This window comes from Oncorhynchus gorbuscha, linkage group LG24 (genome assembly GCF_021184085.1).
Source record: "Oncorhynchus gorbuscha isolate QuinsamMale2020 ecotype Even-year linkage group LG24, OgorEven_v1.0, whole genome shotgun sequence".
Classification (NCBI taxonomy): domain Eukaryota; kingdom Metazoa; phylum Chordata; class Actinopteri; order Salmoniformes; family Salmonidae; genus Oncorhynchus; species Oncorhynchus gorbuscha.
This window is the reverse complement of record NC_060196.1, coordinates 51,187,388-51,204,652: the sequence shown is the minus strand read 5'-3', so window position 1 is coordinate 51,204,652 and position 17,265 is coordinate 51,187,388. Positions and strand designations below refer to the sequence as shown.

The window sequence follows — 17,265 nt, the reverse complement described above, 5'->3', positions numbered from 1 at the left end:
TTTTGTTGTTTTTTGTATTTAGTATCAGTTATTTCATGTACCGGGTTTCTTTCATTAAAGTCATGAGTAACCAACACGCTGCATTTCGGTCCGACTCTCTTTCTTCAACAGACGAACGTCGTTACAGTTTTTGCATTATTTAAACCAAATTGAACATGTTTCATAATTTATTTAAGGCTAAATTGATTTTATTGATGTATTATATTAAGTTAAAATAAGTGTTCATTCAGTATTGTTGTAATTGTCATTATTACAAATAAAATATATATATGTTTTAAATCGGCCAATTAATCGGCATCAACTTTTTTTTGGTCCTCCAATAAATCGGTATCGGTATTGAAAAATCATAATCGGTCGACCTCTAGTATTGATCCGTGGAAGTTGCTGAGGGGAGGACAGCTCATAATAATGGCTGGAATGGAGCAAATGGAATGGCATCAAACACATGTGTTCAATGTATTTGGTACCATTCCACCTCTTCCGCTCCAGACATTACCACGAGCCCGTCCTCCTCAATTAAGGTGCAACCAACCTCCTGTGGTATTGATAAAGGTGACCGTTCGAGCTTCACGGTTGGTCCTTTTGTACTGGTCCTTATATCCAGTTTCATTTTCATTTCATATTGCATGTCATCATGGCCAGACTTTTGATGAGGATGTGGCTGGTTGCAATCAAATTGCCAAATTTCATGAAAAAGCTTCCTCTAATCTTGTTTCTACATCATTCCAAAGTAATACAGCGTTAATAACACAATAGAGTAACCACCTTTATTTAACTAGGCAAGTCAGTTACAAACAATTCTTATTTGCAATGATGACCTACTCTGGCCAAACCCCGACGATGCTGGGCCAATTGTGTACCGCCTCTAAGCCCATGCTCAACACTGGATGTGGAAAGGTTTTCCCTATTGTGGTCTGCAGTACTCCATGCAAGACAACTGGTCCTGAAAGCGGTTCGCGTTGCCCTGGCAGCCTCCGTAGATGAACTGCTCACACCGCATGGTGATAATGTTGAAGAAGTAGCTCGGCATATAGGCATCACAGGGACCCGCATCTTTCTGGAACCTGCAGATCTGGGGGACCTCTGGTGGGGTGGAGAAGGTGAAAAGAAACACATTCTTATAGGAACTATTGAAAAATGAAATGGGTCACATTGTATCGTCTTTTATCCTGAATTGGTTTGGATTTCCATTTCAAACCCCAAAACTTTTCAAAAGTGCTGTCGGCTATATGTTCATACAATTCATCACTTAGAATTGTTTTGATGACATAACATAAATGGCCTATTAGTCTAAATAAAAAAATAAAACTGAACTTGATTAATATTTAAATGCAAAGAAAAACTACTGAGAATACCACACAAAAACAGACTTGTATAAACAAATAAAAACGTACTTGGTATTCTAAAACATGCTTTCTGACACGCCAGAAAACTCATGAAGTTGTTTGCATTCCCTTGGCACCCTCCATAGATAAACTCTTCGCATTGTTGAGTGAAAGTATTGTAGTAGTAACGTTGGAGATATACTTTGCAAGGTCCCACATCTACTTGAAGTTGACACACCTCTGAAATGAGCAGAAACACACAACATCAACACTATTGCTGGCTGCAAAATTAGGTCAAGGAATCTCTGAAGTACAGATTCATGTCGACAACAACTTTATCACTACTGAAAAGTCATGAGCCAACGCCCATCGATTGATTATGATTGCAAAGTATTTTGGCGTCGAGAAAAACGAATAAAATATTAATGTGGCTATTACCAGTTACGGTATTACAAATACATCAAATAATTTTTCTTTACCTTGTGTCGGTGAAAATGCAACAACGTCATAAAAAGAGCATGAAAGGATCAGAAAAATCAATGAACTGAGCTCCATTGTTGTAGATTTTTCCAAAGTTCAAATCTCCTAACTCTTCTAACTTTTCTCACCATCAGTACAGTCATTTATACTCTTGTAAACGCTTTCCCAAGCGGCACGAGGGGCGGGCTATAATGGCTAATTTCCATACAAACCCGAAGTAGGAACGACCTGATTAATGTTTTGATCTGCATCATAGACAACGTCACGTTCATACACTGTTGAACTAATAACGCAATATGTCAAACGTCCTTCATCGCGCGCAATAGATACGGTCCAAACATTGATGTGGAAAGAGACTACAATAAATGTAGGCTAGTCTGGGAATTAAACTGCTATGGGAGTATCATGAGAAGAAGGATTTGGTAACAGATTTATGAACATATGTGTCATAACATATGACAATGTTAATTATTGTTTTTCTTCTAGTTTATTTAACGTGTCAAGTCAGTTTAAGAACGAATTCTTATTTACAATGACGGCCTACCCCGGACAAACCGCTGGGCTGGGCCAATTGTGCGCTGTCCTATGACACAGCCCAATCACAGCCAGATATGATTCAGCCTGGATTCGAACCAGGGACTATAGTGACGCCTCTTGCACTGAGATGCAGTGCCTTAGACCACTGCACCACTCACTTTGAAAAGTGGTTTCTAGTAATGAATTATAACAAATTATTAGATCTAGAATTTGAGAGTTTATTTATTAATGTGGGCAACAGGCTTTTAATGTTCTATTCGGTTCATGTTTAAGCCCTAAATCTAATTCAGATGAATGAAATTCAAATCAAATCAAATTTGATTTGTCACATACACATGGTTAGCAGATGTTAATGCGAGAGTAGCGAAATGCTTGTGCTTCCAGTTCCGACAATGCAATAAAAACCAAAAAATAATCTAGCTAACAATTCCAAAACTACTACAAGTGTAAGGGGATAAAGAATATGTACATAAACATATATGAATGAGTGATGGTACAGAGCGGCATAGGCAAGATACAGTAGATGGTATCGAGTACAGTATATACATATGAGATGAGTATGTAAACAAAGTGGCATAGTTAAAGTGGCTAGTGATACATGTATTACATAAATATGCAGTAGATGATATAGAGTACAGTATATACGTATACATATGAGATGAATAATGTAGGGTATGTAAACATTATATTAGGTAGCATTGTTTAAAGTGGCTAGTGATATATTTTACATCATTTCCCATCAATTCCCATTATTAAAATGGCTGGAGTTAAGTCAGTGTGTTGGCAGCAGCCACTCAATGTTAGTGGTGGCTGTTTAACAGTCTGCTGGCCTTGAGATAGAAGATGTTTTTCAGTCTCTCAGTCCCAGCTTTGATGCACCTGTACTGACCTCGCCTTCTGGATGAAGGAGTGAACAGGCAGTGGCTCGGGTGGTTGTTGTCCTTGATGATCTTTATGGCCTTCCTGTGACATCGGGTGGTGTAGGTGTCCTGGAGGGCAGGTAGTTTGCCCCTGGTGATGCGTTGTGCAGACCTCACTACCCTCTGGAGAGCCTTACGGTTGTAGGCGGAGCAGTTGATACAGCCCGCCAGGATGCTCTCGATTGTGCATCTGTAGAAGTTTGTGAGTGCTTTTGGTGACAAGCCAAATTTCTTCAGCCTCCTGAGGTTGAAGAGGCGCTGCTGCGCCTTCTTCACGATGCTGTCGGTGTGGGTGGACCATTTCAGTGTGTCTGTGATGTGTACGCAGAGGAACTTAAAACTTACTACCCTCTCCACTACTGTTCCATCGATGTGGATAGGGGGGTGTTCCCTCTGCTGTTTCCTGAAGTCCACAATCATCTCCTTAGTTTTGTTGACGTTGAGTGTGAGGTTATTTTCCTGACACCACACTCCGAGGGCCCTCACCTCCTCCCTGTAGGCCGTCTCGTCGTTGTTGGTAATCAAGCCTACCACTGTTGTGTCGTCCGCAAACTTGATGATTGAGTTGGAGGCGTGCGTGGCCACGCAGTCGTGGGTGAACAGGGAGTACAGGAGAGGGCTCAGAACGCACCCTTGTGGGGCCCCAGTGTTGAGGATCAGCGGGGTGGAGATGTTGTTGCCTACCCTCACCACCTGGGGGCGGCCCATCAGGAAGTCCAGAACCCAGTTGCACAGGGCGGGGTCGAGACCCAGGGTGTTGTAGTCGATGAACAGCATTCTCACATAGGTATTCCTCTTGTTCAGATGGGTTAGGGCAGTGTGCAGTGTGGTTGAGATTGCATCGTCTGTGGACCTATTTGGGCGGTAAGCAAATTGGAGTGGGTCTAGGGTGTCAGGTAGGGTGGAGGTGATATGGTCCTTGACTAGTCTCTCAAAGCACTTCATGATGACGGAAGTGAGTGCTACGGGGCGGTAGTCGTTTAGCTCAGTTACCTTAGCTTTCTTGGGAACAGGAACAATGGTGGCCCTCTTGAAGCATGTGGGAACAACAGACTGGGATAGGGATTGATTGAATATGTCCGTAAACACACCAGCCAGCTGGTCTGCGCATGATCTGAGGGCGCGGCTGGGGATGCCGTCTGGGCCTGCAGCCTTGCGAGGGTTAACACGTTTAAATATTTTCCTCAGGTCAGCTGCAGTGAAGGAGAGTCCGCATGTTTTGGTTGCAGGCCGTGTCAGTGGCACTGTATTGTCCTCAAAGCAGGCAAAAAAGTTATTTAGTCTGCCTGGGAGCAAAATATCCTGGTCCGTGACGGGGCTGGTTTTCTTTTTGTAATCCGTGATTGACTGTAGACCCTGCCACATACCTCTTGTGTCTGAGCTGTTGAATTGAGATTCTACTTTGTCTCTATACTGACGCTTAGCTTGTTTGATTGCCTTGCGGAGGGAATAGCTACACTGTTTGTATTCGGTCATGGTTCCGGTCACCTTGCCCTGATTAAAAGGGTAAGGTGTGTGTGTAAATAGTCCACACACTCACTACAAAATATTGCCTTGTCTCTAAGGAAGTGATACAGTATACAGTATATAACATTAACACATTGAGCTTATTCTTTATTGTGTCATAGTCCCCATCACATCTGGATGTTTCCCAATAAAAAAAAAACAATCACAACTCTGTGCATCCATGCAGGATCTGCCTTGGTGAACTTTATTAGCTTTTCTCTTTACATCAGTAGAAATGTAAACCGGTGGGAACTCTGAAAAGTATGAAGATACATGTTTCAAAAAGGACCAACTCAGTGGCCTTGTAGTTAGTGTCCACCCTGAGATCGGAAGACTGTACAAATATGGCCCAATTCCTCAAGCTGCCTCAACGCTATGAGCCGTTCCGGCTTGCACATGCCAAGGCTTGTGCAAGGCTACTTAGCTTTCAACAAGGAGAGTGGAGTGAGAAAATATAATATGAGCTGCTTTGTAATGTGTCCTATTTCTGTCCTAAAAGCCATAGAAAATGTAGGCTAATACATCCATAGGCTACACATCTCTACACATGATGGTTCCATGTGGCTCAGTTGGTAGCACTTACAAAGCCAGGGTTGTGGGTTCGATTCCCATGGGGGCTCAGTATCAACATGTATGAACTCACTACTGTAAATTGCTCTGGATAATAGTATCTGATAAAATGTCTAAAATTGATTCCTAAGTCGATGCTTTTTTATCTGCACTGAAAACTCATGTAACCTTGCTTCATCCCAAAGGCATTGAACATGTAGACTAATAGTTACTTAGATTACTAGCCTTTGCATCTCATGGAGGCAGCCGCTGCCATATCTCTCTATGATTTCAGTTGAAGCTCATCCATCCCATGTACTTTACTTCCTGGAGAACTGCTGTCATTGTCATATTCGTAAAGATTATGTATCCTTCAACATGACAGGTTGAGGGTAAATACAGATTAGCCTTCTTGTCATGCTAACCTGAACTGCCGTGTCATTCCCCTTGACCCATATCTGCATTGGAACAGTGAAGAGAATCACAGGCAAAATATTGTTGGTATCCACATACTGTTCATATTCTTCCACTCTCATCGCAATTCTTAGACATCATAACAACACAACAGCCATGTGGTTTAAAAAAGAGACTCATAACAGACACCTGGAGAGTGGCCCTATGGCCTCTACTATGATGCTGCAGTGTTGGATTAAAGGGCATAGTTTTAATCAGATTAAGAGATTAGGATGTTTATGCAGATTACTTTATAACCCGGATTGAGGGAGAGGAGAGAGATTTCTCTGGCAGTATTCAGAGGTGGAAGACAGTTACCCGTAAAACACAGTAAGTATTTTTTTCTTGTATATTTTCCAATTAATAAATATTTTATAATTAATGTTATTACATTAATTAATTTAGCAAGCATAGGGAATGGATCATCTGAGTGTAGAATTGGGAGCCATTTTTATAAAATAAAATAATATCCACAACCCTAATCAACAAAATAACAAAAGATACGCAACCTAATGCATACAATGATGGTTGTCATGGTTCTACGAGACACATTCTAAAATAGTTTTTGTGAGTGTGGCTCTTCTTTAAGAATATGTTTACCTTCCCTTTGGCAACAATGTATGTCTATTCTTTGACAGACAATGCCGGGGGTGATAAATGTGGACGAGTTGACAGACGTGGATAAGGCTAAAATGGAAAGAGACCAAAAGAAGATTGAAGTCAAGCTTGAGAGATGGATGGTAAATCTGACACCTTACTTTGATTGATCATTTTTCCAATTGTAAAAGTAATATCTATGTAATAATAATAAGTGGGATAGTAATACATTTGTACTGTATTTTAAACATGGATAAAAGCCATGAAATGTTCCAAAGTGGAATGGATTGGTCATCAAAAGAGACTGTAACCTAGCGGTCAGGAGACAGTAACTGAAAAGTCGCTGTTCATGTAGTTGGCTCGGGGATTCAAACCAATCTGTCCATGTGCCCTTGAGCAAAGCATATAACCATAATTGCTCCAGTAAGTCGCTCTGGATAAGAGCGTCTTCCAAATGACTAAAATGTAAATGCATGCTTGATATTACAGTTGTGTGTGTTACATGTTAACCCTTATTTTGTATGACAGACGTCTAAGTGCTGTACTGAGTTTATGGAGGCAGTTCAGGCCGGCGTAGAAGAGGACACTCTGGTCAAAGGCATTGCAGAAGACAAGAACCCATTCAAGGAGTTGAAAGGTGGATGTGTCGTCTGCTGAAGAGGACAGGAGTCATAACAGACAGTGGAGCTTTTCTTTCACTGATTAGACCCTCTCTAGTGCCCAAGGACATGCCCCCTTCCTAGGAAACATAGCTGGATCACCAATAGCTAACCGAGAGGAGATGGTAAAAAAACAACAGATGTAAATCAATCTAAATCTCATGAAACCATGTAAATGAATCCTTCTAGATTGTGATCCCTCCTTGGAGTGATGCAGGAAATAAGGGTTGTTTTTGGAATGATTGTCAGAGGTTTGTTGGATGGTTTATATTGTCAGTAAAGAGCTTGTCTCCCATGAGACTGTCTATAGTCTGAGTGTGCACCATCTGTTTCATTATTGGACAAAACCACAGTAATTAAATGAGCTTGTTTACAACTACATGTGCTGCGCATGTGCAGCTCATTGACGCACACACAACATAAACTGTTACTTACACAGAAATGGCTCAGCGACTGAATTTGGTAGTAAGCCATCATTTCTCTAAATTAACCTCGCTAAGCAGTACAAGGAAGCTGGCTGAAAATGTGTCATCTAAACCCAAAACGGCCAGTGGTTCAGAGATAACGGCTGATCATTTACTCTACACACCAGAGCATTTTGCGTTGAAGGAATCTCTTAAAAAGGTATGCAAGACTGGTAGCCAGTTAGTTAGCGTACCATTACAACAATGAACTACATAATAATAAAATCATGATTCAATTTCACACAAAGTTAATAATAATATAGCTTTCGTGGATGTGAATATTGGTGGTATATCTTGCAAATGATAATCGCACTTTAAGGACCATGAAAGTAGGTGAGAGGTCACTAGCAGAAAGGCTAACTCGACACAAACGACTCTTTCTATTCGTATTATCTGAATAAAGTTTCAGTTCTATCCTACGACAATATTTCGCAATATTACAAGCACCACAACCTGAACAAAACAGAAAAAGCTGTATTAGTTGGATACAGCCTTGTGGGAGAAAAAAACAAACATCCACTGACTCACGTTACGTTTGTCTGAATTTGACATATATACAGTACTTTGTTATTGTACTTATATATCAATCAGATTCGTTTTATACCACTTATAGACAACCAAATATTAATGTTATTTATGAAATATTGCACTACAATTGTAGCCCTCGTTATGGTTGAAACATTTTGCTGCGTGGTTGAAACAAACATCTCCGTGTTTCTGTAACAATCAGCGACAGTGAATTTTTTTTTCAATCAATATTTCAATGTCATTCATTCAACCTGCCAAACATCAAGCACATGTCGTATTCATACACAATTATCCCAATGCATTTATAACTGGAATTTTGTCAAATTAATCTACCTCTGATTTTTGCCTGTTGTTTAATCCCTGAGTAGAGTCTGCTTCATAAACCGGTACTTGAATATTCATCAGGTTTATTGAAGGCAACCCTGGTCCTGGAGTGCTACAGGTATATGAGGTGTTTTGAGTTATAGGCTGTGTTCAAGAGCATCAAAACCATAATGTATCTTGGGTAAATTGTGACTGACTGACTATCATTAAAGTAGAACTGACAGTGTTTTAACTACTTTGCAGATATGAAACAAACAATCATAATATCAGACAAAAATATAAAATTCCCAGTTTATACCACAAAACCATTAAAAAAATTTTGTAAAGGTTTTATTTGACCAAAAATTCCATGCGTACAGTAAGGCATTGTTGGCAGAATAGATGGATGCAGTTTAGTACATGAGTAATATAATTCACCAATACATGTGTTGGTTGTCCCAAAAATATTCCTATCAGGTTGTAAATCACAGCTGACATGGTACATTGTTTGCTGCCTCCACCCATTTCCGCCAAACGCGGAAACTATGGATACAAATTCTTCCCTGCTTGCGCATTATCATAATTTATATGCGTGCCACTAGAAGTCCCAGCATTAGAATGTTTCTGTTAGCTAATACATCATGACAAAATACACCATATTACTGTCCTGCTAATGTGCCTGGACCTTGTAGACTAAACTGCCTAGAAAACCCCCAAATCTGATGCAATTGGTTGCCCAAAATGGCAGGTTAGATGCAATTATTTTTAAATGAATATGCATTTATAACGCCAGGCTTTTGAGCGGTTATTCAAACGACATAGCCTATTCACTACAGTTTACAGCCTAGACTAGAGTTTTGTAGTAACTTGAAAACATTAACATTCTTCATTACATTCTGTTGTTGTAGCCTAGGTAGAATACATTTATTGTCCCTAAAAAACTGAAACAACAGGGTAGCGTTTCGAGCAGCGTACCTGCGGGACTTGGACTGGGAGGGAGTGCACTCAGCTTAACCTCAGAAGTGCACATAGTGTAGGCTACCTATGATTTCGTTATCGGATAGCCTGAACCTGTTTTTATTTTTCTGTTTAAATTGACTAGATATTTTCACTGCAGTATTAAGCTTAACATTGAGCTTATCAGTTATGGTCTGATATGCATATTCTTCTAACTTAGGCTATAGGATAGGCTACTGTCACGTTCTGTCCATCGTTCGTATGTGTTTTCCTTGTTTTAGTGTTGGTCAGGACTGAGCTGGGTGGGCATTCTATGTTGTGTGTCTGGTTTGTCTATTTTTATGTTTGGCCTGATATGGTTCTCAATCAGAGGCAGGTGTTAGTCATTGTCTCTGATTGGGAACCATATTTAGGTAGCATGTTTTGTGTTGGGTTTTGTGGGTGATTGTTCCTGTCTCTGTGTTTTCACCAGATAGGACTGTTTAGGTTTTCACTTTTCTTGTTTTCTATAGTCTGTTCATGTATAGTTGTCTGTATTAAAAACATGAATAACCATCACGCTGCATCTTGGTCCGTCTCTCTTTCACCAGAAGAAAACTCTTACTTACCGAATCACCCACCAACCAAGGACCAAGCGGCGTGGTAAACAGAGGCAGCAGCAACAGCAGCAGCAGGAGAAGCGACAGGTGCAGCAGGAGCAACAGCAGCAGCAGCAAAGGCAGCAGCAGGAGAAGCAACAGAGGCAGCAGCAGCAGTGGGAGAGGCTGCACTATTTGGATAAATGGACTTGGGAGGAGATCCTTGACGGAAAAGGACCCTGGGCAGAGCCAGGGGAATATTGCCGCCCCAAAGCCGAGCTGGAGGCAGCGAAAGCAGAGAGGCGGCGTTATGAGGAGCAAGCGCGGCAGAGCGGCTGCAAGCCCGAGAGGCACCCCCAAAAATGTATTGGGGGGGAGGCACAGGGAGAGTGTGGCAGAGTCAGGAGTCAGACCTGAGCCAACTCCCCCTGTTTACCGTAAGGAGCCATGGATGGAATTGGAGCTGTCGGCGAAGCCGAGTGCTGAGTCTGAGAGTGTGGAGGATGTATTGGACAGAGTAGAAAGAAAGCTGTTGGTTTGGCATAGTATGCACGGCATACCAGTGCCAGCACCACGCATCAGGCCTACAGTGCCTGCCGCCAGTCTGCCCAGCGCCGCCAGTGCCGCCAGTCTGCCCAGCGCCGCCAGTGCTGCCAGTCTGCCCAGCGCCGCCAGTGCCGCCAGTCAGCCAGGATCAGCCAGGATCCGCCAGTCTGCCAGGATCCACCAGTCTGCCAGGATCCACCAGTCTGCCGGGATCCGCCAGTCAGCCAGGATCTGCCAGAACTGCCAGTCAGCAAGGATCCGCCAGTCTGCCAGGATACGCCAGTCAGCCAGGATCAGCCAGAACTGCCAGTCGGCCAGGATCTGCCAGTCAGCCAGGATCTGCCAGTCGGCCAGGATCCGCCAGTCGGCCAGGATCCGCCAGAACTGCCAGTCGGCCAGGATCTGCCAGTCGGCCAGGATCTGCCAGTCGGACAGGATCTGCCAGTCAGCCAGGATCCGCCAGTCGGCCAGGATCTGCCAGTCAGCCAGGATCAGTTAGATCCGCCATTCAGCCAGGATCCGCCAGTGTGCCAGGATCCGCCAGTCTGCCAGGATCCGCCAGTCTGCCAGGATCTGCCAGTCTGCCAGGATCCACCAGTCAGCCAGGATCTGCCAGTCTGCCAGGATCCGCTAGTCAGCCAGGATCTGCCAGAACTACCAGTCAGCCAGGATCCGCCAGAACTGCCAGTCAGCCAGGATCCGCCAGTCTGCCAGGATTCGCCAGTCGGCCAGGATCTGCCAGTCAGCCAGGATCTGCCAGTTGGCCAGGATCCGCCAGTCGGCCAGGATCCGCCAGAACTGCCAGTCGGCCAGGATCTGCCAGTCGGCCACGATCTGCCAGTCGGCCAGGATCTGCCAGTCAGCCAGGATCCGCCAGTCGGCCAGGATCTGCCAGTCAGCTAGGATCAGTTAGATCCGCCATTCAGCCAGGATCCGCCAGTGTGCCAGGATCCGCCAGTCAGCCAGGATCCGCAAGTCTGCCATGATCAGCCAGTCTGCCAGGATCCGCCAGTCAGCCAGGATCCGCCAGTCAGCCAGGATCTGCCAAAACTACCAGTCAGCCAGGATCCGCCAGAACTGCCAGTCAGCCAGGATCCGCCAGTCTGCCAGGATCTGCCAGTCGGCCAGGATCTGCCAGTCGGCCAGGATCTGCCAGTCAGCCAGGATCCGCCAGAACTGCCAGTCAGCCAGGATCCGCCAGTCTGCCAGGATCCGCCAGTCTGCCAGGATCCGCCAGTCGGCCAGGATCCGCCAGTCGGCCAGGTTCTGCCAGTCGGCCAGGATCTGCCAGTCAGCCAGGATCAGTTAGATCCGCCATTCAGCCAGGATCCGCCAGTCTGCCAGGATCCACCAGTCAGCCAGGATCTGCCAGAAGTGCCAGTCAGCCAGGATCTGCCAGATCCGCTAGTCAGCCAGGATCCGCCAGTCAGACAGGATCTGCCGGAACCACCAGCCAGCCAGGATCTGGTAGATCCATCAACCTGCCTGAGCTTCCTCACACTCCTGAGCTTCCTCTCACTCCTGAGCTTCCTCTCACTCCTGAGCTTCCTCTCACTCCTGAGCTTCCCCTTGGTCCCGAGCTTCCCCTCGGTCCCGAGCTTCCCCTCGGTCCCGAGCTTCCTCTCAGTCCTGAGCTACCTCAGTCCAGTGGGGCCTGTTGTTAGGTTTCCTAGGCCAAGGTTAGCGGCGAGGGTCGCCACGCAAGGGACACTAAGGAGGTGGACTAAGACAATTATGGAGTGGGGTCCACGTCCAGCGCCAGAGCGCCACTGCGGACAGATGCCCACCCAGACCTTCCCCTATAGGTTTATGTTGTGCGTTCGGAGTCCGCACCTTGGGGGTGGGGGTTCTGTCACGTTCTGTCCATCGTTCGTATGTGTTTTAGTGTTGGTCAGGACGTGAGCTGGGTGGGCATTCTATGTTGTGTGTCTGGTTTGTCTATTTCTATGTTTGGCCTGATATGGTTCTCAATCAGAGGCAGGTGTTAGTCACTGTCTCTGATTGGGAACCATATTTAGGTAGCCTGTTTTGTGTTGGGTTTTGTGGGTGATTGTTCCTGTCTCTGTGTTTTCACCAGATAGGACTGTTTAGGTTTTCACTTTTCTTGTTTTATATAGTCTGTTCATGTGTAGTCGTCTTTATTAAAAACATGAATAACCACCACGCTGCATTTTGGTCCGCCTCCCTTTCACCAGAAGAAAACCCTTACAGCTACATCTGGAGCCAGTCTGTCTTAATTGTTCTGTTATGGTATTACGCACCTGGCCTCTCCGCTGCCACGGCTATTCATTTTCAAACTTGTTGAGTCCCAGGAAAAACCAGAATGCAAAAGCTTGTTGGACACTTATTTTCTTTAGCCTACTAATAGCCTATTGGAGGAGAGATGAGCGCTTGTGCTTGCTTGCTGAATGTAAAATAGGCTACAGTATTAGCAGGCGGGGAGTTGGAAAGGAGAAGCCCATATTTTTATATATTAGGCCTATCTTAGCACTGGGCTACATTCTGGCAAAGTACACCATCTGAGTAGCCTGCTAATGTACCTTTCTGGACCTTCTAAACTGTTGAGAAAAGACCCAAACTGATCCAAATGGTTGCATGATCAGGCCTAGGCTGTAGGCCTATGCAGTTATTTCAACATGAAACAAAACAGGAGGTATGAGCAGTTATTCAAATTAGCCTACATCACTGAAGTTTACAGCCCTAGACAAGAATTGTGTATTGACTTGATAACAATAATATATTCTTCATTACATGGTGTTATAGCCTAGGTAGGTAGGTAGAAGAATGTTCTAGTCTAAAACCTTGGCCTTACCTAGGTTTTATTGTTCAAAAGTTTGGAGTCACTTAGAAATGTCCCTTTCTTTTTTTTAAGGGCACCTTTTTTTGTCCATTAAATTAAAATAACATCAAATTAATCAGAAATACAGTGTAGACATTGTTAATGTTGTAAAGGACTATTGTAGCTGCAAACGGCTGATTTTTAATGGAATATCTACATAGTTGTGCAGAGGCCCATTATCAGCAACCATCACTCCTGTGTTTCAATGGCACGTTGTGTTAGCTTATCCAAGTTTATAATTTTAAAAGGCTAATTGATCATTAGAAATCCTTTTTGCAATTATGTGAGCACAGCTGAAAACTGATGTTCTGATTAAAGAAGCAATAAAACTGGCCTTCTTTAGACTAGTTGAGTATCTGGAGCATCAGCAATTTGTGGGTTCGATTACATGCTCAGAATGACCAGAAACAAAGAACTTTCTTCTGAAACTCGTCAGTCTATTCTTGTTCTGAAAAATGAAGGCTATTCCATGCGAGAAATTGCCAAGAAACTGTAGATCTGGTACAACGCGGTGTACTACTCCCTTCACAGAACAGCGCAACGCACGTTCTAATGAACTCGCACACCGAATCAGCGTATTCGTCAGTATTGTTATCTGACTCAATACGAAACATATCCCAGTCCACGTGATGGAAGCAGTCTTGGAGTGTGTCAGCTTGGTCGGACCAGCGTTGGACAGACCTCAGCGTGGGAGCTTCTTTTTTTCGTTTCTGTCTGTAGGCAGGGATCAACAAAATGGAGTCGTGGTCAGCTTTTCCGAAAGGAGGGCGGGGCAGGGCCTTATATGCGTCGCGGAAGTTAGAGTAACAATGATCCAAGGTTTTTCCACCCCTGGTTGCGCAATCGATATGCTGATCAAATTTAGGGAGTCTTGTTTTCAGATTAGCCTTGTTAAAATCCCCAGCTAAAATGAATGCAGCCTCCGCATAAATGGATTCCAGTTTGCAAAGAGTCAAATAAAGTTTGTTCAGAGCCATCAATATGTCTGCTTGGGGGGGATACATACGGCTGTGATTATAATCGAAGAGAATTCTCTTGGTAGATAATGTGGTCGACATTTGATTGTGAGGAATACTAAATCAGGTGAACAGAAGGATTTGAGTTCCTGTATGTTTCTTTCATCACACCATGTTTCGTTAGCCATAAGGCATACAACCTATTGGAGGCACAAATCATATGAGTCAAGGGCTGCTTCCCAAAGGACACCCTGTTCCCTATCCACTGAGTGTACCACATACTAGGAACACCTTCCCTCAGAACAGCCTCAGTTCGTTGGGGCATGGATTCTACAAGGTGTCGAAAGCGTTCCACAGGGATGCTGATCCATGTTGACTCCTATGCTTCTCACAGTTGTGTCATGTTTGCTTGATGTCCTTTGGGTGGACCATTCTTGTTACAAACGGGAAACTGTTGAGCATGGAATAACCCAGCAGCATTGCAGTTCTTGACACACTCAAACTGGTGCACCTGGCACCTAATACCATACCCCATTCAAAGGCATTTAAATATTTTGTCTTGCCCGTTCACCCTCTGAATGGCACACACACACAATCCATGTCTCAAATGTCTCAAGGATAAACAAATACTTATTTTACTGGTCTCCTCCCCTTCATCATTTCTGATTGAAGTGGATTTAACAAGTGACATCAATAAGGGATCATAGCTTTCACCTAGATTCACCTGGTCAGTCGGTCATGGAAAGAGCAGGTGTTCTTAATGTTTTGTGTAAACAATGTATTGGGCACTGCTCAAAAGTAGTGCACTACATATGGAATTTGGGACGTACCAATGGTCTCTTGACACTCCCATATCTCTAGAACGGGAGTGTTCCGCTCCTCATCCCTTCACTCCCTAACAGTTTTCAAGCATGACGCAGGGGAGTTTGGCTGTGGATCTAGATTCCTGCACATCTCTATGTCCATGTGCTGGACCTGGTATACTGTAACTGGTACAGTTAGTATTATGGTGACTCCATAGGGAAATTAGATTAGATTTTTTGCTAACATTGTTAGATGCAAACATAGGCTTGTTAGTCTCAAACTATATTATAATTGTTTCCCTCTTAATGACAAGAATTTGAATTGGGTTTGGGGAGCTAGGCTACATGGTAATACACTAATCCGATCTCTATCGGCTGTCTTGTGAAACTGCAATAAAGGCTTGTTGACAGTGAGTGTAATAGATAGGTGGGAAGTAGCACACACAATAGCATCCCCCTCTTATCATAGCATGTATTCATCCATATGAGATGTTATTTCAGTATGTTTTGTTTTCTTTTTGTATTCATTGATATGTTGACCTTAGTCTAGCAGTCTGCCAGTGATAGGTTACCTAGACTGAAGTAGAGGCAAAACAGGACTGCTGAAAATACAGTTGACAACTTCCCGTTTATTTACAACTATGGACCGTTCTTAATGTGGTTCTGTCAAGATGGTGAGTCAATTTCCAAGTAAATTGTCAGGGGGAAAGTAAGCTATTTATATTAACATTCAATAGATTGGAATGAAATGTAATGTAAAAGTTAGTCTCACACAACCACACCATTGGCATACATATCCATTCTCACACAGACAACCTACGCCCAGGCCACGTAGCTCGTACCACACCGACGTCTATGTGTTTGTCATCTTTCCCTCTGTCTTTGCATGTGTTGTAGATCATCGACCAGGATATCAACCCCTATGTGGACCAATGGGAGGCAGAGGGGATATTTCCTGCCCACAAAGTCTTCAAGCTCTTGGGAAATGCTGGCTTTCTGGGTGTCAACAAGCCAGTTGGTATGAACTTCTTCTGTGTCTCTTCCTCTGTGAAATTGAATTGTCTCAACAACAAAAAAACACCCGGTTAATGACTCTTTCTGAGATATTTCTTTGCCTGATTCTGATTCATTTGTGGGAAATTATGCTTAACATATTTCACTGTCTCCCCACTATAAAACCGTGTCAGTTGAAAGCACTTCCCTTTGAAGAGGGAGGCTAATTTCAGATGATAAAGATGGTTGAATTAATCTAGTGTTTTCATGAACAATCACCTGAATCAGAGTTAGATGAGGAGCAGTTTGAAAATAAGAAAATGGTGTAGCCTCGTAAAAGGGTCTCGAAAGATAAAGCAGCAGCAAGTGGTAATGAGTTCCTCATAGACCCCTAAGTGCCCAATGTGTCCAACTAGGCACTGATCTTCATCAAAACTCAACAGAAGAGCCTCTCAAGGGCGAGCGTGAGAAAATTAAGTAGAGAAATGTTGTTGCATACCAGACTCAAGATGATATAGGCCTAAGGAGTGCTTAGAGTGTCATTCTGGCTTTGGCCCACTCCACTGAATATGTGGATGTGAGTAGCGGCCATATTGTGGTGAGTGTACATATTTGCCCACTCTGAATGTGTGGAGTCACGTTCCACAAAAGCTGTCAGTCCTATTTCCATTTCAAATGCTGTCCTCTACCACCTGCAGCATCACTGAGGGAAAAAATTAGACTTTTTAGAATAACTTTGATTGTCGTATTTTAAATCATATATAACACGTTGCAGAATTTAAAGTGGTTAATAAGTCTAATTTTGTCAAGATGTTTTCAGACCTCAAAAGAGGTTGAGATGGGTCCAAGTCACACTACACACCAATCTAGATCCAATTACAGCATATCAACCCAATGACTAGAAATACAACTCATCTCGACATTAGTCCCCCTAGATGTCAAAACATCTAACAAACTTTTATTTTGAAGTGAACTACTACAGAGAACAATGCAGTGGGTGTTGTTGGTCGTGGTGGGCCCTATGGGGAAATTGGCTCATGAATCTAGCTAGGTCAGAGAAGAGTGGGGCGAGCAGCTTTACAAAGTGCTAACTACAGAGCCCTTCAGCATTAACAGGCTGGATTAGAGAGAAGGTGGACAAGGAAGTCCCAGACACATCAGATTACCAGATGGTATATTAGATAAAGAGGTTATGGTTTATCCTACACTGTCAGAGACTAACGCTGAGACGAGACACATATTGCTAATAGCCTATATTACTAATAGCCTAGA

The 17,265-nt window shown here is 43.6% G+C and overlaps 2 protein-coding genes across 2 annotated transcripts; one reads left to right on the top strand and one right to left on the bottom strand.

Annotated features, from left to right (window-relative positions):
* Positions 1–745: 745 nt before the first annotated feature.
* Positions 746–2,111, bottom strand: LOC124012322 (tissue factor pathway inhibitor 2-like). Its single transcript, XM_046325800.1, has 3 exons — positions 1,805–2,111; positions 1,395–1,565; positions 746–1,083 (listed from the first exon to the last, which is right to left on the bottom strand). Exons 1-3 carry the CDS (start codon positions 1,878–1,880, stop codon positions 905–907), a joined length of 426 nt encoding a protein of 141 aa, XP_046181756.1. The 5' UTR covers positions 1,881–2,111; the 3' UTR covers positions 746–904.
* Positions 2,112–6,040: 3,929 nt separating this feature from the next.
* LOC124012319 (guanine nucleotide-binding protein G(T) subunit gamma-T1-like) lies at positions 6,041–7,335 on the top strand. The gene is made up of 3 exons (XM_046325799.1): positions 6,041–6,100; positions 6,409–6,510; positions 6,896–7,335. Exons 2-3 carry the CDS (start codon positions 6,412–6,414, stop codon positions 7,022–7,024), a joined length of 228 nt encoding a protein of 75 aa, XP_046181755.1. The 5' UTR covers positions 6,041–6,100; positions 6,409–6,411; the 3' UTR covers positions 7,025–7,335.
* Positions 7,336–17,265: the final 9,930 nt, after the last annotated feature.